The following is a 27,733-nucleotide window of genomic DNA, read 5'->3' on the forward strand; positions in this document are numbered from 1 at the left end:
CTGCAGTATAGGGCAGCGGTCAGCAGTAGTGCACGGCAACCCTATGTATTGTGGACCGATAGCGGTCCTTACAGAACAGCAGACTGTAACGCACTCAGGCCTATGTACCGTAGCACCCTATACCAAGTTACCAGTCCTTATAAGAACTTTTGTGGACCAAGCAGGTTGTGTGTTAGTGATTAGCAGACTGTACGTCAGTCCCTATACCAATGAAGGACTGCTGCAGTATAGGGCAGCGGTCAGCAGTAGTGCACGGCAACCCTATGTATTGTGGACCGATAGCGGTCCTTACAGAACAGCAGACTGTAACGCACTCAGGCCTATGTACCGTAGCACCCTATACCAAGTTACCAGTCCTTATAAGAACTTTTGTGGACCAAGCAGGTTGTGTGTTAGTGATTAGCAGACTGTACGTCAGTCCCTATACCAATGAAGGACTGCTGCAGTATAGGGCAGCGGTCAGCAGTAGTGCACGGCAACCCTATGTATTGTGGACCGATAGCGGTCCTTACAGAACAGCAGACTGTAACGCACTCAGGCCTATGTACCGTAGCACCCTATACCAAGTTACCAGTCCTTATAAGAACTTTTGTGGACCAAGCAGGTTGTGTGTTAGTGATTAGCAGACTGTACGTCAGTCCCTATACCAATGAAGGACTGCTGCAGTATAGGGCAGCGGTCAGCAGTAGTGCACGGCAACCCTATGTATTGTGGACCGATAGCGGTCCTTACAGAACAGCAGACTGTACTGCACTCAGGCCTATGTACCGTAGCACCCTATACCAAGTTACCAGTCCTTATAAAAACTTTTGTGGACCAAGCAGGTTGTGTGTTAGTGTTTAGCAGACTGTGCGTCAGTCCCTATACCGCTGAAGGACTGCTGCAGTATAGGGCAGCGGTCAGCAGTAGTGCACGGCAACCCTATGTATTGTGGACCGATAGCGGTCCTTACAGAACAGCAGACTGTAACGCACTCAGGCCTATGTACCGTAGCACCCTATACCAAGTTACCAGTCCTTATAAGAACTTTTGTGGACCAAGCAGGTTGTGTGTTAGTGATTAGCAGACTGTACGTCAGTCCCTATACCAATGAAGGACTGCTGCAGTATAGGGCAGCGGTCAGCAGTAGTGCACGGCAACCCTATGTATTGTGGACCGATAGCGGTCCTTACAGAACAGCAGACTGTAACGCACTCAGGCCTATGTACCGTAGCACCCTATACCAAGTTACCAGTCCTTATAAGAACTTTTGTGGACCAAGCAGGTTGTGTGTTAGTGATTAGCAGACTGTACGTCAGTCCCTATACCAATGAAGGACTGCTGCAGTATAGGGCAGCGGTCAGCAGTAGTGCACGGCAACCCTATGTATTGTGGACCGATAGCGGTCCTTACAGAACAGCAGACTGTAACGCACTCAGGCCTATGTACCGTAGCACCCTATACCAAGTTACCAGTCCTTATAAGAACTTTTGTGGACCAAGCAGGTTGTGTGTTAGTGATTAGCAGACTGTACGTCAGTCCCTATACCAATGAAGGACTGCTGCAGTATAGGGCAGCGGTCAGCAGTAGTGCACGGCAACCCTATGTATTGTGGACCGATAGCGGTCCTTACAGAACAGCAGACTGTACTGCACTCAGGCCTATGTACCGTAGCACCCTATACCAAGTTACCAGTCCTTATAAAAACTTTTGTGGACCAAGCAGGTTGTGTGTTAGTGTTTAGCAGACTGTGCGTCAGTCCCTATACCGCTGAAGGACTGCTGCAGTATAGGGCAGCGGTCAGCAGTAGTGCACGGCAACCCTATGTATTGTGGACCGATAGCGGTCCTTACAGAACAGCAGACTGTAACGCACTCAGGCCTATGTACCGTAGCACCCTATACCAAGTTACCAGTCCTTATAAGAACTTTTGTGGACCAAGCAGGTTGTGTGTTAGTGATTAGCAGACTGTACGTCAGTCCCTATACCAATGAAGGACTGCTGCAGTATAGGGCAGCGGTCAGCAGTAGTGCACGGCAACCCTATGTATTGTGGACCGATAGCGGTCCTTACAGAACAGCAGACTGTAACGCACTCAGGCCTATGTACCGTAGCACCCTATACCAAGTTACCAGTCCTTATAAGAACTTTTGTGGACCAAGCAGGTTGTGTGTTAGTGATTAGCAGACTGTACGTCAGTCCCTATACCAATGAAGGACTGCTGCAGTATAGGGCAGCGGTCAGCAGTAGTGCACGGCAACCCTATGTATTGTGGACCGATAGCGGTCCTTACAGAACAGCAGACTGTAACGCACTCAGGCCTATGTACCGTAGCACCCTATACCAAGTTACCAGTCCTTATAAGAACTTTTGTGGACCAAGCAGGTTGTGTGTTAGTGATTAGCAGACTGTACGTCAGTCCCTATACCAATGAAGGACTGCTGCAGTATAGGGCAGCGGTCAGCAGTAGTGCACGGCAACCCTATGTATTGTGGACCGATAGCGGTCCTTACAGAACAGCAGACTGTACTGCACTCAGGCCTATGTACCGTAGCACCCTATACCAAGTTACCAGTCCTTATAAGAACTTTTGTGGAACAAGCAGGTTGTGTGTTAGTGATTAGCAGACTGTACGTCAGTCCCTATACCAATGAAGGACTGCTGCAGTATAGGGCAGCGGTCAGCAGTAGTGCACGGCAACCCTATGTATTGTGGACCGATAGCGGTCCTTACAGAACAGCAGACTGTAACGCACTCAGGCCTATGTACCGTAGCACCCTATACCAAGTTACCAGTCCTTATAAGAACTTTTGTGGAACAAGCAGGTTGTGTGTTAGTGATTAGCAGACTGTACGTCAGTCCCTATACCAATGAAGGACTGCTGCAGTATAGGGCAGCGGTCAGCAGTAGTGCACGGCAACCCTATGTATTGTGGACCGATAGCGGTCCTTACAGAACAGCAGACTGTAACGCACTCAGGCCTATGTACCGTAGCACCCTATACCAAGTTACCAGTCCTTATAAGAACTTTTGTGGACCAAGCAGGTTGTGTGTTAGTGATTAGCAGACTGTACGTCAGTCCCTATACCAATGAAGGACTGCTGCAGTATAGGGCAGCGGTCAGCAGTAGTGCACGGCAACCCTATGTATTGTGGACCGATAGCGGTCCTTACAGAACAGCAGACTGTACTGCACTCAGGCCTATGTACCGTAGCACCCTATACCAAGTTACCAGTCCTTATAAAAACTTTTGTGGACCAAGCAGGTTGTGTGTTAGTGTTTAGCAGACTGTGCGTCAGTCCCTATACCGCTGAAGGACTGCTGCAGTATAGGGCAGCGGTCAGCAGTAGTGCACGGCAACCCTATGTATTGTGGACCGATAGCGGTCCTTACAGAACAGCAGACTGTAACGCACTCAGGCCTATGTACCGTAGCACCCTATACCAAGTTACCAGTCCTTATAAGAACTTTTGTGGACCAAGCAGGTTGTGTGTTAGTGATTAGCAGACTGTACGTCAGTCCCTATACCAATGAAGGACTGCTGCAGTATAGGGCAGCGGTCAGCAGTAGTGCACGGCAACCCTATGTATTGTGGACCGATAGCGGTCCTTACAGAACAGCAGACTGTAACGCACTCAGGCCTATGTACCGTAGCACCCTATACCAAGTTACCAGTCCTTATAAGAACTTTTGTGGACCAAGCAGGTTGTGTGTTAGTGATTAGCAGACTGTACGTCAGTCCCTATACCAATGAAGGACTGCTGCAGTATAGGGCAGCGGTCAGCAGTAGTGCACGGCAACCCTATGTATTGTGGACCGATAGCGGTCCTTACAGAACAGCAGACTGTAACGCACTCAGGCCTATGTACCGTAGCACCCTATACCAAGTTACCAGTCCTTATAAGAACTTTTGTGGACCAAGCAGGTTGTGTGTTAGTGATTAGCAGACTGTACGTCAGTCCCTATACCAATGAAGGACTGCTGCAGTATAGGGCAGCGGTCAGCAGTAGTGCACGGCAACCCTATGTATTGTGGACCGATAGCGGTCCTTACAGAACAGCAGACTGTACTGCACTCAGGCCTATGTACCGTAGCACCCTATACCAAGTTACCAGTCCTTATAAAAACTTTTGTGGACCAAGCAGGTTGTGTGTTAGTGTTTAGCAGACTGTGCGTCAGTCCCTATACCGCTGAAGGACTGCTGCAGTATAGGGCAGCGGTCAGCAGTAGTGCACGGCAACCCTATGTATTGTGGACCGATAGCGGTCCTTACAGAACAGCAGACTGTAACGCACTCAGGCCTATGTACCGTAGCACCCTATACCAAGTTACCAGTCCTTATAAGAACTTTTGTGGACCAAGCAGGTTGTGTGTTAGTGATTAGCAGACTGTACGTCAGTCCCTATACCAATGAAGGACTGCTGCAGTATAGGGCAGCGGTCAGCAGTAGTGCACGGCAACCCTATGTATTGTGGACCGATAGCGGTCCTTACAGAACAGCAGACTGTAACGCACTCAGGCCTATGTACCGTAGCACCCTATACCAAGTTACCAGTCCTTATAAGAACTTTTGTGGACCAAGCAGGTTGTGTGTTAGTGATTAGCAGACTGTACGTCAGTCCCTATACCAATGAAGGACTGCTGCAGTATAGGGCAGCGGTCAGCAGTAGTGCACGGCAACCCTATGTATTGTGGACCGATAGCGGTCCTTACAGAACAGCAGACTGTAACGCACTCAGGCCTATGTACCGTAGCACCCTATACCAAGTTACCAGTCCTTATAAGAACTTTTGTGGACCAAGCAGGTTGTGTGTTAGTGATTAGCAGACTGTACGTCAGTCCCTATACCAATGAAGGACTGCTGCAGTATAGGGCAGCGGTCAGCAGTAGTGCACGGCAACCCTATGTATTGTGGACCGATAGCGGTCCTTACAGAACAGCAGACTGTACTGCACTCAGGCCTATGTACCGTAGCACCCTATACCAAGTTACCAGTCCTTATAAGAACTTTTGTGGAACAAGCAGGTTGTGTGTTAGTGATTAGCAGACTGTACGTCAGTCCCTATACCAATGAAGGACTGCTGCAGTATAGGGCAGCGGTCAGCAGTAGTGCACGGCAACCCTATGTATTGTGGACCGATAGCGGTCCTTACAGAACAGCAGACTGTAACGCACTCAGGCCTATGTACCGTAGCACCCTATACCAAGTTACCAGTCCTTATAAGAACTTTTGTGGACCAAGCAGGTTGTGTGTTAGTGATTAGCAGACTGTACGTCAGTCCCTATACCAATGAAGGACTGCTGCAGTATAGGGCAGCGGTCAGCAGTAGTGCACGGCAACCCTATGTATTGTGGACCGATAGCGGTCCTTACAGAACAGCAGACTGTAACGCACTCAGGCCTATGTACCGTAGCACCCTATACCAAGTTACCAGTCCTTATAAGAACTTTTGTGGACCAAGCAGGTTGTGTGTTAGTGATTAGCAGACTGTACGTCAGTCCCTATACCAATGAAGGACTGCTGCAGTATAGGGCAGCGGTCAGCAGTAGTGCACGGCAACCCTATGTATTGTGGACCGATAGCGGTCCTTACAGAACAGCAGACTGTACTGCACTCAGGCCTATGTACCGTAGCACCCTATACCAAGTTACCAGTCCTTATAAAAACTTTTGTGGACCAAGCAGGTTGTGTGTTAGTGTTTAGCAGACTGTGCGTCAGTCCCTATACCGCTGAAGGACTGCTGCAGTATAGGGCAGCGGTCAGCAGTAGTGCACGGCAACCCTATGTATTGTGGACCGATAGCGGTCCTTACAGAACAGCAGACTGTAACGCACTCAGGCCTATGTACCGTAGCACCCTATACCAAGTTACCAGTCCTTATAAGAACTTTTGTGGACCAAGCAGGTTGTGTGTTAGTGATTAGCAGACTGTACGTCAGTCCCTATACCAATGAAGGACTGCTGCAGTATAGGGCAGCGGTCAGCAGTAGTGCACGGCAACCCTATGTATTGTGGACCGATAGCGGTCCTTACAGAACAGCAGACTGTAACGCACTCAGGCCTATGTACCGTAGCACCCTATACCAAGTTACCAGTCCTTATAAGAACTTTTGTGGACCAAGCAGGTTGTGTGTTAGTGATTAGCAGACTGTACGTCAGTCCCTATACCAATGAAGGACTGCTGCAGTATAGGGCAGCGGTCAGCAGTAGTGCACGGCAACCCTATGTATTGTGGACCGATAGCGGTCCTTACAGAACAGCAGACTGTACCGCACCCAAGCCTATGTACCGTAGCACCCTAGACAGACCAAGTTACCAGTCCTGATAAAGAGCTTTGTGGAACAAGTGAGTTGTGAATGATTAGCAGACTGCAGCAGAAGGGCAGCAGTCAAGTATAATATTCTTTCTATATTTGGAAGAAAGAATATTATACGTGTACAAGCCTATTACCGTACCACTGATACCAGTCCTGAAAAGAACCTTTGTGGAACTAATAGTAACAGCAAGTCTTTAAAATTATCCTCACTGCCTGACACACTGCTTCCTGCCTGTCCCTATACAAATTGGCAAAAAAGAGTAGGCTGGAACGATTAGCTGGAACAGCTCTTTTGTGGACCTGATAGTAACAGCTAATGATGATGATGATGATGATGATGAAGAAAGACTAATCTGGCTGAGCTGTCCCTAAAATAGCAGCATACAGCGCTCTGTCCCTTTATCTAAACTGACAAAAGAAACTCAGGCTGCTGACCTAACACCTATACCAGTCCTGAAAAGAACTTTTGTGTACCAAATAGCTAGCGTTTTCTCTGTCCCTACTCCACACAGGATCCTTTCCCTACAGTGACAGAAGAAAGAATGTAAAATGGCCACCGGATCGGGTGTATTTATAGGTTAGGGGGAATGTCCAAGTGTCCATGAGCTGTCATGTCTCAATTGGTTGTCCTGTAACACATGATAAACGTGTCACGAAAGGTTAAAGTTCTTGTATACATTAAACACGTAAGTCCGCCGGGGCGAACGACGGAAAAAGGCGTTCGAACCCGCGGACGGCGAAAGTCGGAAATTCGCCGCGAAACGACCGCCGGGCGAACCGTTCGGCCATCACTACTGGTGAGATCGCTGCACTCCCTGTGTCTAGGCACTGGTGAGATCGCTGCACTCGCTGTGTCTAGGCACTGGTGAGATCGGTGCACTCGCTGTGTCTAGGCACTGGTGAGATCGGTGCACTCGCTGTGTCTAGGCACTGGTGAGATCGGTGCACTCGCTGTGTCTAGGCACTGGTGAGATCGGTGCACTCGCTGTGTCTAGGCACTGGTGAGATCGGTGCACTCGCTGTGTCTAGGCACTGGTGAGATCGGTGCACTCGCTGTGTCTAGGCACTGGTGAGATCGCTGCACTCCCTGTGTCTAGGCACTGGTGAGATCGCTGCACTCCCTGTGTCTAGGCACTGGTGAGATCGCTGCACTCCCTGTGTCTAGGCACTGGTGAGATCGCTGCACTCCCTGTGTCTAGGCACTGGTGAGATCGGTGCACTCCCTGTGTCTAGGCACTGGTGAGATCGGTGCACTCCCTGTGTCTAGGCACTGGTGAGATCGGTGCACTCCCTGTGTCTAGGCACTGGTGAGATCGGTGCACTCCCTGTGTCTAGGCACTGGTGAGATCGGTGCACTCCCTGTGTCTAGGCACTGGTGAGATCGCTGCACTCCCTGTGTCTAGGCACTGGTGAGATCGCTGCACTCCCTGTGTCTAGGCACTGGTGAGATCGCTGCACTCGCTGTGTCTAGGCACTGGTGAGATGGGTGCACTTCCTGTGTCTAGGCACTGGTGAGATCGGTGCACTCCCTGTGTCTAGGCACTGGTGAGATGGGTGCACTCCCTGTGTCTAGGCACTGGTGAGATGGGTGCACTCCCTGTGTCTAGGCACTGGTGAGATCGGTGCACTCGCTGTGTCTAGGCACTGGTGAGATCGGTGCACTCCCTGTGTCTAGGCACTGGTGAGATCGGTGCACTCCCTGTGTCTAGGCACTGGTGAGATCGGTGCACTCCCTGTGTCTAGGCACTGGTGAGATCGGTGCACTCGCTGTGTCTAGGCACTGGTGAGATCGGTGCACTCGCTGTGTCTAGGCACTGGTGAGATGGGTGCACTTCCTGTGTCTAGGCACTGGTGAGATTGGTGCACTCCCTGTGTCTAGGCACTGGTGAGATGGGTGCACTCCCTGTGTCTAGGCACTGGTGAGATGGGTGCACTCCCTGTGTCTAGGCACTGGTGAGATGGGTGCACTCCCTGTGTCTAGGCACTGGTGAGATGGGTGCACTCCCTGTGTCTAGGCACTGGTGAGATGGGTGCACTCCCTGTGTCTAGGCACTGGTGAGATGGGTGCACTCCCTGTGTCTAGGCACTGGTGAGATCGGTGCACTCCCTGTGTCTAGGCACTGGTGAGATGGGTGCACTCCCTGTGTCTAGGCACTGGTGAGATGGGTGCACTCCCTGTGTCTAGGCACTGGTGAGATGGGTGCACTCCCTGTGTCTAGGCACTGGTGAGATGGGTGCACTCCCTGTGTCTAGGCACTGGTGAGATCGGTGCACTCCCTGTGTCTAGGCACTGGTGAGATCGGTGCACTCCCTGTGTCTAGGCACTGGTGAGATCGGTGCACTCCCTGTGTCTAGGCACTGGTGAGATGGGTGCACTCCCTGTGTCTAGGCACTGGTGAGATCGGTGCACTCCCTGTGTCTAGGCACTGGTGAGATCGGTGCACTCCCCATGAAGAAGTAAAGCCTACATGGAGACCTCAGGCCATACGGTGATCAGTCCTCGTCTTCCACAGGACAGGTCCTCTTTACTAAGCACCTGATTGGACTGTTCTTCTTTCAGGTGCCCTGTGTGGCGCGGTACCTCTACTTCATGGACCCCGGGGAAGTGTCGGTGAAATGTATCCACAACATCCGGAAGACGGTGGAATTCTTCGTCCATCTGAACGCCCTGAACACCAGCAAGCCCACCGCCCGCAATTACCTGGAGAGCATCCGGAGCTTTGCAAGATACGTGGCTTCCCAGGAGAGCTTCCTCAAAGAGGACCCTTCTTTGCCGCAGGCTGTGGAGAAACTCCTCAATGCTGCGAAATACATTCTGATCGGAATCCGAAGAAGAAGAGTCCCGGAAAAGGCCGGAAAAGAGTAAGTCTGACCTCCCGATAGTTACATTGGTGGAGGACACTGAATGGAGGTCAGTGGAGATTTTGGTAGAGAGGGGTGGAGGACACTGAATGGAGGTCAGTGGAGGGATTGGTGGAGAGGGGTGGAGGACACTGAATGGAGGTCAGTGGAGGGATTGGTGGAGAGGGGTGGAGGACACTGAATGGAGGCCAGTGGAGGGATTGGTGGAGAGGGGTGGAGGACACTGAATGGAGACCAGTGGAGGGATTGGTAGAGAGGGGTGGAGGACACTGAATGGAGGTCAGTGGAGGGATTGGTAGAGAGGGGTGGAGGACACTGAATGGAGGTCAGTGGAGGGATTGGTAGAGAGGGGTGGAGGACACTGAATGGAGGTCAGTGGAGGGATTGGTAGAGAGGGGTGGAGGACACTGAATGGAGGTCAGTGGAGGGATTGGTAGAGAGGGGTGGAGGACACTGAATGGAGACCAGTGGAGGGATTGGTGGAGAGGGGTGGAGGACACTGAATGGAGGTCAGTGGAGGGATTGGTAGAGAGGGGTGGAGGACACTGAATGGAGACCAGTGGAGGGATTGGTGGAGAGGGATGGAGGACACTGAATGGAGGTCAGTGGAGGGATTGGTGGAGAGGGGTGGAGGACACTGAATGGAGGTCAGTGGAGGGATTGGTAGAGAGGGGTGGAGGACACTGAATGGAGGTGAGTGGAGGGATTGGTAGAGAGGGGTGGAGGACACTGAATGGAGGTCAGTGGAGGGATTGGTAGAGGGGGATGGAGGACACTGAATGGTGGTCAGTGGAGGGATTGGTAGAGAGGGGTGGGGGACACTGAATGGAGACCAGTGGAGGGATTGGTAGAGAGGAGTGGAGGACACTGAATGGAGGTCAGTGGAGGGATTGGTAGAGAGGGGTGGAGGACACTGAATGGAGACCAGTGGAGGGATTGGTAGAGAGGGGTGGAGGACACTGAATGGAGGTCAGTGGAGGGATCGGTAGAGAGGGGTGGAGGACACTGAATGGAGGTCAGTGGAGGGATTGGTAGAGAGGGGTGGAGGACACTGAATGGAGGTCAGTGGAGGGATTGGTAGAGAGGGGTGGAGGACACTGAATGGAGGTCAGTGGAGGGATTGGTAGAGAGGGGTGGAGGACACTGAATGGAGGTCAGTGGAGGGATTGGTAGAGAGGGGTGGAGGACACTGAATGGAGGTCAGTGGAGGGATTGGTAGAGAGGGGTGGAGGACACTGAATGGAGACCAGTGGAGGGATTGGTGGAGAGGGGTGGAGGACACTGAATGGAGGTCAGTGGAGGGATTGGTAGAGAGGGGTGGAGGACACTGAATGGAGACCAGTGGAGGGATTGGTGGAGAGGGATGGAGGACACTGAATGGAGGTCAGTGGAGGGATTGGTGGAGAGGGGTGGAGGACACTGAATGGAGGTCAGTGGAGGGATTGGTAGAGAGGGGTGGAGGACACTGAATGGAGGTGAGTGGAGGGATTGGTAGAGAGGGGTGGAGGACACTGAATGGAGGTCAGTGGAGGGATTGGTAGAGGGGGATGGAGGACACTGAATGGTGGTCAGTGGAGGGATTGGTAGAGAGGGGTGGAGGACACTGAATGGAGACCAGTGGAGGGATTGGTAGAGAGGAGTGGAGGACACTGAATGGAGGTCAGTGGAGGGATTGGTAGAGAGGGGTGGAGGACACTGAATGGAGACCAGTGGAGGGATTGGTAGAGAGGGGTGGAGGACACTGAATGGAGGTCAGTGGAGGGATCGGTAGAGAGGGGTGGAGGACACTGAATGGAGGTCAGTGGAGGGATTGGTAGAGAGGGGTGGAGGACACTGAATGGAGGTCAGTGGAGGGATTGGTAGAGAGGGGTGGGGGACACTGAATGGAGGTCAGTGGAGGGATTGGTAGAGAGGGGTGGAGGACACTGAATGGAGGTCAGTGGAGGGATTGGTAGAGAGGGGTGGAGGACACTGAATGAAGGTCAGTGTAGGGATTGGTAGAGAGGGGTGGAGGACAATGAATTGAGGTCAGTGGAGTGATTGGTAGAGAGGGGTGGAGGACACTGAATGGAGACCAGTGGAGGGATTGGTAGAGAGGGGTGGAGGACACTGAATGGAGGTCAGTGGAGGGATTGGTAGAGAGGGGTGGAGGACACTGAATGGAGGTCAGTGGAGGGATTGGTAGAGAGGGGTGGAGGACACTGAATGGAGACCAGTGGAGGGATTGGTAGAGAGGGGTGGAGGACACTGAATGGAGACCAGTGGAGGGATTGGTAGAGAGGGGTGGAGGACACTGAATGGAGGTCAGTGGAGGGATTGGTGGAGAGGGGTGGAGGACACTGAATGGAGACCAGTGGAGGGATTGGTAGAGAGGGGTGGAGGACACTGAATGGAGGTCAGTGGAGGGATTGGTAGAGAGGGGTGGAGGACACTGAATGGAGGTCAGTGGAGGGATTGGTAGAGAGGGGTGGAGGACACTGAATGGTGGTCAGTGGAGGGATTGGTAGAGAGGGGTGGAGGACAATGAATTGAGGTCAGTGGAGGGATTGGCAGAGAGGGGTGGAGGACACTGAATGGAGACCAGTGGAGGGATTGGTAGAGAGGGGTGGAGGACACTGAATGGAGGTCAGTGGAGGGATTGGTAGAGAGGGGTGGAGGACACTGAATGGAGGTCAGTGGAGGGATTGGTAGAGAGGGGTGGAGGACACTGAATGGAGACCAGTGGAGGGATTGGTAGAGAGGGGTGGAGGACACTGAATGGAGGTCAGTGGAGGGATTGGTAGAGAGGGGTGGAGGACACTGAATGGAGGTCAGTGGAGGGATTGGTAGAGAGGGGTGGAGGACACTGAATGGAGGTCAGTGGACGGATTGGTAGAGAGGGGTGGAGGACACTGAATGGAGGTCAGTGGAGGGATTGGTAGAGAGGGGTGGAGGACACTGAATGGAGGTCAGTGGAGGGATTGGTAGAGAGGGGGGGAGGACACTGAATGGAGGTCAGTGGAGGGATTGGTAGAGAGGGGTGGAGGACACTGAATGGAGACCAGTGGAGGGATTGGTAGAGAGGGGTGGAGGACACTGAATGGAGGTCAGTGGAGGGATTGGTAGAGAGGGGTGGAGGACACTGAATGGAGGTCAGTGGAGGGATTGGTAGAGAGGGGTGGAGGACACTGAATGGAGGTCAGTGGAGGGATTGGTAGAGAGGGGTGGAGGACAGTGAATGGAGGTCAGTGGAGGGATTGGTAGAGAGGGGTGGAGGACACTGAATGGAGGTCAGTGGAGGGATTGGTAGAGAGGGGTGGAGGACACTGAATGGAGGTGAGTGGAGGGATTGGTGGAGAGGGGTGGAGGACACTGGGCGGTTGGTAAGGTGGATGAGGTATCGGTAGACTGATGATGGAGGTTGGTCTTTCTATCGGAAGGGTGACAGGAAGACACAAGCGGGCGATGAGGTCGTATCCTGGTGGGTGAGATGAGGAAAGTTCTGGAAATGTTCTTCTCTCTCCTGTAGAAATCAGGTTTGTACCCCGGAGGGGTGTCAGAGGTTACTCACCACCGTTAAGCCGTATTTCCTAAATCTGATTGGTCGGGCGACATCGGGAAGTGAGTTGGAGGACCGGGACTATATTGCGGTGTGTAATTATCTGGTGGCCGTTCTGCTTCTCCAACACCTACAGAAACCGGGTGTGATTCGGGATATGACGGTGAGTCTTCCATATCGTACCCCTCCCCCTTCTCTCCTCCTTCCTTTTTTTTTTTTTTTTTAATGAATTGTCTTGCTCTGAGATGGCGGGTCGGCAAGCCCAGATCACAGGTTCCCGACCCGCCATCGCCGAGCATCAGCGCCAAGAACGGAGCCGCTGTTGGGGAAGCGGAGCCACTGCTTCCTGTATAGTGCCGGCTCCTTCACAGGCGGAACGATGCCAAATGTGCTCCGCCTGTGACAGGAAGCATCCGCTCTGCTCTCTACTGCACCCGCATGCTTCTGTCACAGTTATGCTTGGGGATGGCGGGTCGGGACACGGGAACATGCGATCTGGGACAGCAGTACCTACCATCCATACCAGTCATCCGTACCAGCCGGCAGTATAAACCAGCCGTACCAGTACCCGCCAGCAGTACCAGTACCCACCATCCATACCAGTCATCAGTACCAGCCGGCAGTATAAACCAGCTGTAGCAGTACCAGCCAACAGTACCCACCAACCATATCAGTCATCAGTACCAGCCGGCAGTATAAACCAGCTGTAGCAGTACCAGCCAACAGTGCCCACCAACCATATCAGTCATCAGTACCAGCTGGCAGTATAAACCAGCAGTACCAGTACCCACCAGCAGTACCAGTACCCACCATCAGTAGCAGCCAGCTGTAGGAATCCTGAGGAAGAAGTGAAGATTGAGGTTGGTTGAGGTTCGGGTCCCGCTGGGCGTCGGTGTGAAGCAGCCTCGGGCCCCTTTCACACGGTCGGTCCGATGGGGTCCGCCTGTCTGTTTTTCAGGTGGACTCCAATGGCCTCTCCATTCACCTCTATAGAGCGACAGATGTAAACGGACTCGTGTGCGTTTTACACCCGCCTATCTGCAATCCGATCTCCATTTAAAAAAAACGTAAAGGGATCTGCCCCCTTCTGTCTGGGGGCGGATCGGAGGGCACTTGGGGTAGAGCGGGCTGTGTCCATGTCTGCTCTACATATGCAGAGTGGGCACAGACCTGCCATCCGCCCGCTACGCTAAATCGTGTCCCGCGACCGGTTACCAAGTCGATAAAGTGACCCCCGCTCCTCAAAAGGTTGGGCACCCCTGCATTAGACCAAAGGGGACACGGAAACTTGCTACACTTAGATCTGGGGGGGGGACCTTACTTTTCACATATTAATAAGACAAGAAGATTTGGAGGGGGGGGGGGGGAGGTGTATGGCTCTAGGGCAACAAGTCTGGTAAGGGGAGTTGGGTGTGGGGGGACTGGGAGGGAATAGATGAAGGTTGTGAATGGGGAGACCCAGGTGTGTGTGGGGGTAGTTGGGATCAACAGGAGGGGGGAAAGAAGATAGGGAATTATTTGGGTGGGGGGGTGGAGTTCGTGGGCTCTAGGGTAACATGGGAGTGCAGCAAGGGGGTATCATCGGGGGGGGGGGGGGGTAATAAAAGAAGTAGGACGAGGTATGGTGTGGAGGTTGTGGGGACAGAGGAGGAAATAAGGAGAGGAGGAGGAGTAATGAAGTGCGGAAGTTGAGTGGACAGACCTGAAGAAATGGATGAAGGTTGTCAAAGTGGAGGGGGGAGGACAGCGGGAAGAAAGGATGGTGGGGGGGTATTTGGGGGGGGGAGGGGGGTGTCAAGGGTGGCAGGCGCCTCCTTCAGGTGAGCACCAAGGAGTGATGCGAGAGGTGAAGGGTCTCCATGTCTGAGGGCCTCCAAGAACTGATCCAATAGCAGCCTTCCATCGGGTCTCTTCTCAGGTCCACCAGTGGCTGCTGCGGTCCCACCTTACAGTCCAGGCGGACAAGGACGCGGTGGAAGTTGCCATCATCAGGGTAGAGCACAAGTCTGCGGAGATCACGCAGACCGGCGTCATCATCTTGGAAAAAGAGGAGGAAATGTGGTTTGACACGTTCTTCAGAAAGATCCGACCCGTCTTCATGAAGAACATGAACAAAGGAGAACACCACTTCTTCGTATCCAGCAATGGCGGCAAAATGAAGAACCTGACCTACAACCACAAGAGATTCCAGGAAAGGTGAGGAAAGCTTCATCTCTCACCAATCTGTTCCATCATAGGCTAAAAACTGTGGATGTATAGAGTACGCCCTCATGGAAGGACACTGTACGCCACCTCCCCAACTGTCACTATGGAGTACACCCTCATGGAAGGACACTGTACGCCCCCTTCCACCTCCCCAACTGCCACTATGGAGTACGCCCTCATGGAAGTACACTGTACACCCTCTTCCTCCTCCCCAACTGCCACTATGGAGTACGCCCTCATGGAAGTACACTGTACGCCCTCTTCCTCCTCCCCAACTGCCACTATGGAGTACACCCTCATGGAAGTACACCGTACGCCCTCTTCCATCTCCCCAACTGTCACTATGGAGTACGCCCTCATGGAAGTACGCCCTCTTCCTCCTCCCCAACTGTCACTATGGAGTACGCCCTCATGGAAGTACACCGTACGCCCTCTTCCTCCTCCCCAACTGTCACTATGGAGTACGCCCTCATGGAAGTACACTGTACACCCTCTTCCTCCTCCCCAACTGCCACTATGGAGTACACCCTCATGGAAGTACACTGTACGCCCTCTTCCTCCTCCCCAACTGCCACTATGGAGTACACCCTCATGGAAGTACACCGTACACCCTCTTCCACCTCCCCAACTGCCACTATAGAGTACACCCTCATGGAAGTACACTGTACGCCCTCTTCCACCTCCCCAACTGTCACTATGGAGTACGCCCTCATGGAAGTACACTGTACACCCTCTTCCTCCTCCCCAACTGCCACTATGGAGTACACCCTCATGGAAGTACACCGTACGCCCTCTTCCACCTCCCCAACTGCCACTATGGAGTACACCCTCATGGAAGTACACCGTACGCCCTCTTCCTCCTCCCCAACTGCCACTATGGAGTACACCCTCATGGAAGTACACTGTACGCCCTCTTCCACCTCCCCAACTGCCACTATAGAGTACACCCTCATGGAAGTACACTGTACGCCCTCTTCCACCTCCCCAACTGTCACTATGGAGTACGCCCTCATGGAAGTACACTGTACACCCTCTTCCTCCTCCCCAACTGCCACTATGGAGTACACCCTCATGGAAGTACACCGTACGCCCTCTTCCACCTCCCCAACTGCCACTATGGAGTACACCCTCATGGAAGTACACCGTACGCCCTCTTCCTCCTCCCCAACTGCCACTATGGAGTACACCCTCATGGAAGTACACTGTACGCCCTCTTCCACCTCCCCAACTGCCACTATAGAGTACACCCTCATGGAAGTACACCGTACGCCCTCTTCCACCTCCCCAACTGTCACTATGGAGTACACCCTCATGGAAGTACACCGTACGCCCTCTTCCACCTCCCCAACTGCCACTATGGAGTACACCCTCATGGAAGTACACCGTACGCCCTCTTCCACCTCCCCAACTGCCACTATGGAGTACACCCTCATGGAAGTACACCGTACGCCCTCTTCCACCTCCCCAACTGCCACTATGGAGTACACCCTCATGGAAGTACACCGTACGCCCTCTTCCACCTCCCCAACTGTCACTATGGAGTACACCCTCATGGAAGTACACCGTACGCCCTCTTCCTCCTCCCCAACTGCCACTATGGAGTACACCCTCATGGAAGTACACTGTACGCCCTCTTCCACCTCCCCAACTGCCACTATAGAGTACACCCTCATGGAAGTACACTGTACGCCCTCTTCCACCTCCCCAACTGTCACTATGGAGTACGCCCTCATGGAAGTACACTGTACACCCTCTTCCTCCTCCCCAACTGCCACTATGGAGTACACCCTCATGGAAGTACACCGTACGCCCTCTTCCTCCTCCCCAACTGCCACTATGGAGTACACCCTCATGGAAGTACACTGTACGCCCTCTTCCACCTCCCCAACTGCCACTATAGAGTACACCCTCATGGAAGTACACCGTACGCCCTCTTCCACCTCCCCAACTGTCACTATGGAGTACACCCTCATGGAAGTACACCGTACGCCCTCTTCCACCTCCCCAACTGCCACTATGGAGTACACCCTCATGGAAGTACACTGTACGCCCTCTTCCACCTCCCCAACTGCCACTATAGAGTACACCCTCATGGAAGTACACCGTACGCCCTCTTCCACCTCCCCAACTGTCACTATGGAGTACACCCTCATGGAAGTACACCGTACGCCCTCTTCCACCTCCCCAACTGTCACTATGGAGTACACCCTCATGGAAGTACACCGTACGCCCTCTTCCTCCTCCCCAACTGCCACTATGGAGTACACCCTCATGGAAGTACACTGTACGCCCTCTTCCACCTCCCCAACTGTCACTATGGAGTACGCCCTCATGGAAGTACACTGTACGCCCTCTTCCTCCTCCCCAACTGCCACTTGACTTGCCTCTGTATTACAGCAGCTCTTATGGCCTCTGTTATGTATATTTAAGATTCTGAGCGGTGACTGCCCATTGTTCAGGAGATTGAGAAATACATTGTAACCACATTATCATTACATTGTAATTACTACAGTCAGAAGTCCTTCATGTGCCTATTAAATGGGTAATCTCTGGTTTGCATATGTTTACTATAATACATCTCTACCAGAATATTTTTTGTACTTTTTACACAAATGTTCATTCTCATTAACTTTTTGTTAATCCTATTCGGCTTAACTACCCCCACCCCCACCATTCTCCCCCCCCACCCCCACCATTCTCTCCCCCCCCAACCCCCACCATTCTCCCCCCCTCTACCCCCACCATTCTTCCCCCCCCCTACCCCCACCATTCTCCCCCCCCCCACCCCCACCCCCACCATTCTCCCCCCTAGCTGGGCTTCGTCACCAGAGCCTTGAAGGGAGGATCTATTATATAAACTGCAGGATCTTGTGCGATTTGTAGGTTCTTGGGAACTGCTTCTTACTTCTTTCTTCTTCCACCTTCCTCTTCCACCTTCCTCCTTGTACCTTTCTCCTTCCACCTTCCTCCTTGTACCTTTCTCCTTCCACCTTTCTCCTTGTACCTTTCTCCTTCCACCTTTCTCCTTGTACCTTTCTCCTTCCACCTTCCTCCTTGTACCTTTCTCCTTCCACCTTCCTCCTTGTACCTTTCTCCTTCCACCTTTTCTCCTTCCACCTTTCTCCTTCAACCTTTCTCCTTTCTCCTTCCACCTTTCTCCTTCCACCTTTCTCCTTCCACCTTTCTCCTTCCACCTTCCACCTTTCTCCTTCCACCTTTCTCCTTCCACCTTTCTCCTTCCACCTTTCTCCTTCCACCTTTCTCCTTCCACCTTTCTCCTTCCACCTTTCTCCTTCCACCTTTCTCCTTCCACCTTTCTCCTTCCACCTTTCTCCTTCCACCTTTCTCCTTTCTCCTTCCACCTTTCTCCTTCCACCTTTCTCCTTCCACCTTTCTCCTTCCACCTTTCTCCTTCCACCTTTCTCCTTCCACCTTTCTCCTTCCACCTTTCTCCTTCCACCTTTCTCCTTCCACCTTTCTCCCTTCTTCCTCCCTTCCTTCTTCTTCCGCTTTTGTCCCTTTTCTCCTTCATTCTTCCTTCCTCCATTTATTCTTTCTTTCTTTCCTTCCTTCACCTCCTTTCTTCTTCCACCTTATTTTTTTTTTTTAACATTGCCATAGATTCAGCTATGTGAGGTTTTTTTTTGGTTGCCACGGCAATGTATAAACCATAACAAACTCGTGAGATCTGGCGTGGACACCGCCTACAAGAAGAACCTGTCTACCGATGATGACTTATATTTTAAAAAAGGCATTCTGGTTTTCCGAGCAGGGATGGATGGATGGATATACCAATGGGATTGTGGGAAATCTCGGTGTTGGTGGTTTCTTGTGGGGGGTGTGGTCTGTTTTATGGAAGGAGGATGTTTTTACGGTAGGAGAATTGGAGGATCTACGTGGGGGGGGAGGGGAGGGGAGGGTCCGCTGAGCTGGTCCATTGATGTGTAATGTCATATCCCTCAGACCGGTACAGAAGAAAACAATATTGGGGCGTATTTGATCTTTGTAGGTTCCATCTTCCGGTGGTGAAGCTTCAGCAGGCGAGGAAAGCCTTTGAGCAGTGCTGCTTGTCCAGGTGTAACGATGAAGAGAAACAACTGCTGAAAAGACACCTGAGACCCTCCGAACCGGGGGCGGCCGAAAACTCTGAGATGGACCTGGTGCGGGCGGCTGTTATGGTGAGCAGGATGCAGAAACATTGGACCCCTTCACCCTCCAGGTTGGTTGCTGGTGGAATAATAACCATTTTTTTTTTTTAATATCGCCTTCATTGTTGGAAGCCGTGGGCTCCGTACAACGCACTGACGATGGCCAAGGAGCCCCAAACCGCTGTGTGCAGTTTGGACTAATTGGTTCAGTAATATTCGGCTGTATTTCTAATACCCCCCCCCCCCTTCATGACCAAGTCATTTTTTGCTACTCAGCACTGCGCTACTTTAACTGGTAATTACACATTCATACAACACTGTACCCATATGACATTTTATTTTTTTTGTTACCGCAATTAGCTTTCTTTTGGTTGTATTTGACCACCTCTGGGGTTTCTTTTTTGCTAAATTCATGAAAAAAGACCAAGAAGTTTGACATGTAAACAATATTTTCTACTTTCTGTTATAAAACATCAAATAAAATCAATTTTCTTTATAAATTTAGGAGAAAATGTAGCTATAACATGGTACGGGGTGCTGTGATCGGCCTGCAGCTATAACATGGTACGGGGTGCTGTGATCGGCCTGCAGCTATAACATGGTACGGGGTGCTGTGATCGGCCTGCAGCTATAACATGGTACGGGGTGCTGTGATCGGCCTGCAGCTATAACATGGTACGGGGTGCTGTGATCGGCCTGCAGCTATAACATGGTACGGGGTGATGTGGTTGGCCTGCAGCTATAACATGGTACGGGGTGATGTGGTTGGCCTGCAGCTATAACATGGTACGGGGTGATGTGGTTGGCCTGCAGCTATAACATGGTATGGGGCAATATGGTTGGCCTGCAGCTATAACATGGTATGGGGTGCTGTAGTTGGCCTGCATCTATAACATGGTACGTGGTGATGTGATTGGCTTGCAGCTATAACATGGTACGGTGGTGTTGTGGTTGGTCTGCAGCTATAACATGGTATGGGGTGTTGTGGTTTGCCTGCAGCTATAACATAGTACATGGTGAAGTGATTGGCCTGCAGCTATAACATGCTATGGGGTGACGTGATTGGCCTGCAGTTATAACATGGTACGGGGCGTTGTGGTTGGCCTGCAGCTATAAAATGGTACGGGGGGATGTGATTGGCCTGCAGCTATAAAATGGTACGTGGTGATGTGATTGGCCTGCAGCTATAAAATGGTACATGGTGAAGTGATTGGCCTGATGCTATAACATGGTATGGGGTAATATGATTGGCCTGCAGCTATAACATGCTATGGGGTGACGTAATTGGCCTGCAGCTATAACGCGCTATGGGGTGATGTGATTGGCCTGCAGCTATAACGTGGCACGAGGTGCTGTGATTGGCCTGCAGCTATAACATGATACGGGGTGATGTGTTTGGCCTGCAGCTATAACATGGTATGGGGTGATGTGTTTGGCCTGCAGCTATAACGCGCTATGGGGTGATGTGATTGGCCTGCAGCTATAACGTGGCACGAGGTGCTGTGATTGGCCTGCAGCTATAACATGGTATGGGGTGATGTGTTTGGCCTGCAGCTATAACATGGTACGGGGTGATGTGATTGGCCTGCAGTTATAACATGATACGGGGTGATGTGTTTGGCCTGCAGCTATAACATGGTATGGGGTGATGTGTTTGGCCTGCAGTTATAACATGATACGGGGTGATGTGATTGGCCTGCAGCTATAACATGGTATGGGGTTCTGTGATTGGACCAGGTACAATGTGATAGCTGCTGGCCAATCAGAGCATCACTATAGGAATTACAGCTATTACGAATGAAATGCATTCATATTAGCTTTATTGATATTGTGATCACATGATCACCCGGCAGCCACAATCTGCCTCAGGTCTGTACAGAGCTGCAGACCTCCTTTTTATGAGGCTGGACTACTGAGCGAGGTGAGGATCTCTGGAATGCCGGGCATGGTCCCTGTGCCGCGGTGGTGGTGCAGCCACACAGGGCCATGGGTTGGGTTTTGGGGTGACCAGTCCTCTTGTTATACATTAGATACGACTTTACCATGAAATGAGGTCTGAGCGCCCTTTCTCCGGTTTCCCTTCCAGGGACGGGGACCTCCAGGGGCCGAGGGGTGAAGGTGAGGATAATGGTGCCGGCGTGGCCCTCATGGAGGAGAAGGAGATGTGTTTTAAGAGGACTGAAGATGTCTATCCTGTCAGCATTAACCGTGCTGGCCCAGGTATCAAGGCCTGTAACAACATATCCAAAGCCCACGGCCCGTACTGCTACAAGCGCTGGAGGAGACAGCAGTACAGAATGCGTGTGGATGATGTCGTGGGTAAGAAGAAACGTTTTTTATATGGTGCCATGTGTATGGGTTGGGCATTCCGGTGCGGGGCTCAAGTGTCTCTAAACCCCAGAACAGCCCTTAGACGGGGTGGCTGCATTCGTTTTCTTTTTTTTTTCAGGCTTTCTTTCATACCAGGACCTTTGGGTTTAAGGTTCCCGCCCAAAGGGTCTGGTATGGATTTGAATGGGGAACCCCCACACAAGGCCCCCCTGAAATGATTTACCGGACCCTTATCCAAGAAGGCAGCATGGCAGGCCAAGAAAGGACGGAATGTGTCCCCCCCCCCCCCCCCCCCGGTAGCAAATATACCAGGCCACATACCCTTTACACGTGGTGACCCCATATCACATAGGTGTCCTGTCCATGGGGACAAGGTGCTATGTGGTGGGGGGCTTCCATCACCTGGAAAGATACCACCCCTATGTTAGGTGTCCTGTCCGTGGGAACAAGGTTCTAACATTGGGGTGGTACCTTTTCCAGGTGATGACCTCCCCCCCCCCCCAAACCCCCTCACATAGGTGTCCTGTCCATTGGGACAAGGTGCTAACATTGGGGTGGTATCTTTCCAGGTGGTGACCCCCCCCCACATAGCACCTAGTTCCCATGGACAGGACACCTATGTGGGGGGTCACCACCTGGAAAGGTACCACCAATATGTTAGGTGTCCTGTCCATGGGAACTAGGTGCCAACATATTGGTGATACCTTTCCAGGTGCTGAAACCCCCCTCCCCCGCACATAGGTGTGTCCTATCCATGGGGACAAGGTGCTAACATTGGGGTGGTATCTTTCCAGGAGGTGACCCCCCCCCCCCCCCCCCCTCACATAGCGCCTAGTTCCATGGACAGGACACCTAACATGACCCCCCCCCCCACAGGTATGTCCTATCCATGGGGACAAGGTGCTAACATTGGGGTGGTACCTTTCCAGGTGGTGACCCCCCTCACATAGCAGCTTGTTCACATGGACAGGACACCTAACATATTGGTGGTACCTTTCTAGGTGTTGACAACCCCCCCCCCCCCCCCCCTCACATAGGTGTCCTGTCCATTGGGACAAGGTGCTAACATTGGGGTGGTATCTTTCCAGGGGGTGACCCCCCCCCCCCCCACATAGCACCTAGTTCCATGGACAGGACACCTATGTGGGGAAGAGGCCCTTGTGCTCATCAGCATGGGGACAAGCTGCTATGTGAGGGGGGGTCACCACCTGGAAAGGTACCACCCCTATGTTAGCACCTTGTCCCCATGGATAGGACACCTATGTGGGGGGGGGTCACCACCTGGAAAGATACCACCCCATGTTAGGTGTCCTGTCCACCATGGGAACTAGGTGCTATGTGGGGGGTCACCTCCTGGAAAGATACCACTCCTATGTTAGGTGTCCTGTCCATGGGAACTAGGTGCTAACATATTGGTACCTTTCCAAGGTGCTGACAACCCCCCCCCCCCCCCCCCCACATAGGTGTGTCCTATCCATGGGGACAAGGTGCTAACATAGGGGTGGTACCTTTCCAGGTGGTGATCCCCCCCCCCCCCTCACATAGCAGCTTGTCCCCATGCTGATGAGCACAAGGGCCTCTTCCCCGCAACCCTGGCCCATCGTTGTTGGGGGTATGTGGGGAGTGGGGAAGGGGCACTTATCGGAATCTGAAAGCCCCTTTATCTATGGCCAACAATTTTCGATCCGGGTCAATCACAATGCCCACTGAACGGAAAAAGCTGAGGGACCCTAAGGCTCGGTTCACACAGGAGGCGGCACGACTTGACAAGTCGCCCCCGTTCTGTACTACGGAACCCTTCTAAGAGGAGCGACTCGAGTCGCTCCGACTTAGAAAAAAGGTTCCTGTACTACTTTTGGGCGACCTCGGGCAACTTGCATTGACTTCTATACAGAAGTCATTTGCAAGTCGCGGCAGGTCGAGGTGCGGCAAGGTGTGTCGCCCCCTGTGTGAACCGAGCCTAAAGCTATGCAGCATCAGCAATATATGGGAAGGGGGTGGGGATAGAGGTGACATCATTGACCAAATATGACAACGTTTATATTTGCTACAATGTTATTGTTATGTGGCCATATTTAGGCAATGCTGTGACCCCCCCCCTATCCCCGCCACTTGGTTGGGTATTTCCAGCCATGTAAGTGAATGGCTGGTTGAGGTCAGTGGTTGGTGCAGGCACCTGCTGCTTCCTTATCAACCACTGACGGCAGGAAGCCGTCACATTCGCCCATTCTGAATGCCAAATACGCTCGGCTCATCCCTAAATTATATTATTATTTTTTTGTATGGAGGGATTTTTGCTGCTGTTTTTGGGTCTCCTGTACCCTTCCTCCCCAAGACAATTGAGCCAATAACTGGCAAGAAAAGGGTTGATTGAAGGAGCTGAGTGAGAAGTTGGGTAGCTATGGGGCGGGTCACCACTAAGAAAGCTAGGAAGACCTTATAAAAAATCCAGCGGCCCTCACCCTTTAAACTTGTAAATTTATTGAGGAATGGGAAGTGGGGGAATCGCACAAAAAAAAGTTTAAACCAATCAAGTTTTATAAATAATGACCCCCCCCCCGTGTTCCTACATCTTTAGGACATTTCAAAAGGAAGCCACCAACTGAAGACCAGGTCCGCTCCTACATGAAGGTACAAGGCTGGAGGTACAATGCCCCGAGACTCCCGGATATCCTGGAGAGCTGGAAGCCCGGCGTGGATCGAGGGAAGGTGGATCATACCGAAGAAATAGAAAGGCTGGTGGAATCCCAGGACTGGAAAGGACTGGCGATCGTGGAGGACCGAGCCGGGAACACGGGCGAGACGGTCATCACTACTCTACCCTTCCAGAAAGGAGACTTTGTGTGCGACTGCCATGGGCTCGTGGTGAGCCACGAACGCGGCGAGGAGATCATGAATTCCATTGCTCCAGGAGAGATGTGCTACTTGTATTTCTTCAAGGACAAGAAACACCAGCGGAGACTTTGCATCGACGCCCAAAGCGTCCCGTGTCCCTGCCACCCTGGACTGTCCACCTACGGCAGGAAAATAAACCATTCCAAGAGGAAGCCCAACCTCAAACCCGAAGTGAGATATGTGAAGAATGGCACAACCCCCATCATACTGCTGATGGCCAAAGAAGACATCGACGTGGGGACGGAGCTCGCCTTCGACTATGGCGTCACCATGTAAGACTTTTTATGTATTTTTCATAAAGATGTACAAGGGGGGGTCTTCAAAAAAAAAACGTCCACACTTTTTGAGTTTGTGCGGAAACTTTTTGAAGAACCCTCGTAGATTATATGCAATACGTTCCTGGCCTTCAGCTCCGCCAATGGAAGGTTAACCCTGAACTCCAGGTATGGATATCTTTGTGTGGTTGCATTGGTCTACAAATTCCATACCTGACCAATCCCTATGGAAGGAAAATATTTGCTACATTAGCTACTCACTTTACTGCTCGGCACTGCCGCTATTTTGAGGACGTCTTGTACTAATTCTCAACAGATACAAGGTGTTCTCTGATTGGATATCGCCACCCTTGCCTATCCACCATATCTAGTTAGAATACTCCTTGTATCCCTTGGGAGAATGGTGCCCATGCCAAGCAAGCGTCCCCCCCCCCCCCCAATATTTAACAGTGATATATTCATACCTGGAATTAATTTGGCTTGAATCCTAGGACCATTATAAAGGAATATCTGACCTAAATAGCTAAGGATAGGTTTGAACTAGAGCTGCCACGACGCGTCGACTAAGAAAATACGTTGATGTGCGTGCAGGTCGTTGATGCGTTACAGTGGGGGGTAGTGCTTAGTATTTACCGCTGCCCTCCGTGCCGCCGCCCCCCTCTCTTCTCCCCCTCCATGCCGCCGCCCCCCTCTCTTCTCCCCCTCCGTGCCGCTGTCCCCCTCTCTTCTCCCCCTCCGTGCCGCCGTCCCCCTCTCTTCTCCCCCCTCCGTGCCGCTGTCCCCCTCTCTTCTCCCCTTCCGTGCCGCCGTCCCTAGGGGTGCAACGGATCGTCGCCGATCCGAGCGCACATGCCGCGATCCGCGGAGCGCTCCACGGTCTCGGCCTTAGGAGAGGCCGCGGCTTCGGCCTAGCTCCGAAGCGGCGGCCATCTTTCTACACCCAGGTGTTTACAATGTGATCGCTCCGATGGAGCGATCACATGTAAACAAACCGGCGTCATGACATGACGCCGGTTTCTCTCTCCCCTCTCTGTACTGATCTGTGCAGTGGAAGGGAGAGGTCGGATGGAAGCAGCCATCCCTCCATACCCAGCGCAATACTCTGCCCGCCAATGCAATACTCTGCCCGCCAATGCAATACTCTGCCCGCCAATGCAATACTCTGCCCGCCAATGCAATACTCTGCCAGCCAATACACTGCCCGCCAATACTCTACAATACACTGCCCGCCAATACTCTACAATACACTGCCTGCCAATACTCTACAATACACTGCCCGCCAATACTCTACAATACACTGCCTGCCAATACTCTACAATACACTGCCCGCCTCTATAATACAATACAATACTCTACAATACAATACTCTCAAGGTTATCCAAAGGATTAATTAGCTAATCAAAAAAAAAACCACTAGATTCATTAAAAAATAAAAATAAAAAAAATAATCGGATAGTCGTTGACTAATCGAAAAAATAATCGATAGATTAGTAGACAGACAAATTAATCGTTAGTTGCAGCTCTAGTTTGAACCTAATCACACTTCTTAACACACAACCTTACTCAGCATTCATAAACCAGGTCTGGGCTATCTGTGAAGGTTTTCGGGCATCCAGGTCAGGTTATCTCTACTCGCATTAATCTGGACTTGTTCTTTAATGTTGATGACATTTCGTAGCTCCAGTTCTAGTGAGTTATCGGGAAGATATCCCAGCCTTTATAGCCACCCTGGTAGAACCTTCATCCAATCGCCAAAGAAGGTGGAGATGTTCATCTTTCCTTTTGAACAGTATGGGAGGTGTGAGAATTGTGGAACCCCCTCCCTGTTCTATTGACCTCATCCTTGGTGCCCGGGGTCTGCATAGGTGTTGGTCCTAGTCCGTTCCTGAAGGTGTGAGTTGTTGTCATGGGGTTTTATAGTTGGTAAGGTTGAATAAAGACACCAGTCCATCCAGTTCAACCTGAGTGAGGTGTCGACAATTGTCCTGATCCCTGTACATCGTACACTCACATGGGTCCCTACCCTCAAGGAGCCCACAATCCTAGATTCCCATTCATATACTAGGGGCCAATTTTGGACAGAAGCCAATTAACCTACCTGCATGTCTTTGGATTGTGGGAGGAAACCAGAGTACCCGGAGGAAACCCACACAGGCACAGGGAGAACATGCAAACTCCAGGCAGGTAGTGTCGTGGTTGGGATTCAAACCAGCAACCCTTCTTACTGCTAGGTGAGAGTGCTAACCACTACACCACTGTGCCACCCTTAGAGATGTTAGAACCGCTCCCTGTTTTACATCCTGGTCAGGAATTATTATTCCAGTCTGATGTAGATGGCCTCTTCCACCAGTTTGTCCAAAATGTGACCTCACTGTCCTCAAAAGAATGTTCTTTTCCTTTTTAGGGTGGTAGGAAGACCGTTGAGTCTCAGCCTGTAGACTTTGTTGGGCCATTCATTTGTTGAGAGGTTGTCTCCTCAATGAACAGCTCTTTGTATTCCTGCATATACAAAATTACTTGGCCTGGGTGTTGTTGGGTCTTGGAGACGTCCAAGCTTCTGTCTCAATGTTGGTCTTGAAGGACACAGCGAAGTGTGGGTATTTCCTGGGTAAGAGAGGAAATACAGGGGCGCCTCTAAATGCAGACTGTTAAAAGACTTCTTTTATTCCGATGAAAAGATATAAAATGCACTCACATTTAGAAGTGTTAAACTGGCACATAAAAGTCCACATCGTGAAAAATAATCAGAACCAAGTTATGTGTGGGTTCCGGTATCACACAGGTAGGTACAATGATGCGATTTTTCCTTGTGGAAGGTACTAGGACTTTCCAGTCTTGGGAAGTGGAAGGGCAGATTCTTCTGTAAGCAGGATTGAGGGATTGGGGACATTTCTAAGAGGGCCAGACCTAACCAAGATCTCTGGAGTATTGCAGAGGAGAGGCTAGAACAGTGATGGCGAACCTTGGCACTCCAGATGTTTTGAAACTACATTTCCCATGATGCTCATCTACACATCCGAGTGCAGGTGCATCATGGGAAATGTAGTTCCAAAACATCTGGGGTGCCAAGGTTCGCCATCACTGGGCTAGAATAAAGAGCTGTGTTCTGCAAATGTAAGAAGGACCATAACTAACCAAAATCCTGGAGAATTCAAGAGGAGAGGTTAGAATAAAGAGCTTTTCC

The 27,733-nt window shown here is 51.6% G+C and overlaps 1 protein-coding gene across 1 annotated transcript in view; it reads left to right on the forward strand.

Moving 5' to 3' along the window:
* The window catches only part of LOC143973794 (uncharacterized), a 64,250-nt gene that overhangs the window by 20,612 nt on the left and 15,905 nt on the right, over positions 1-27,733 (forward strand). Inside the window, exons 3-8 of the mRNA XM_077474650.1 lie at positions 8,856-9,157; positions 12,666-12,858; positions 14,614-14,891; positions 18,910-19,119; positions 21,135-21,367; positions 23,958-24,546. Of these exons, the coding sequence (XP_077330776.1) occupies positions 8,856-9,157; positions 12,666-12,858; positions 14,614-14,891; positions 18,910-19,119; positions 21,135-21,367; positions 23,958-24,546 (1,805 nt within the window). The remainder of the gene's footprint in view (positions 1-8,855; positions 9,158-12,665; positions 12,859-14,613; positions 14,892-18,909; positions 19,120-21,134; positions 21,368-23,957; positions 24,547-27,733) is intronic.

Source organism: Lithobates pipiens, unplaced genomic scaffold, assembly GCF_037356315.1.
Source record: "Lithobates pipiens isolate NorthernLeopardFrog02 unplaced genomic scaffold, aLitPip1_a1.2 Scaffold_117, whole genome shotgun sequence".
Classification (NCBI taxonomy): Eukaryota; Metazoa; Chordata; class Amphibia; order Anura; family Ranidae; genus Lithobates; species Lithobates pipiens.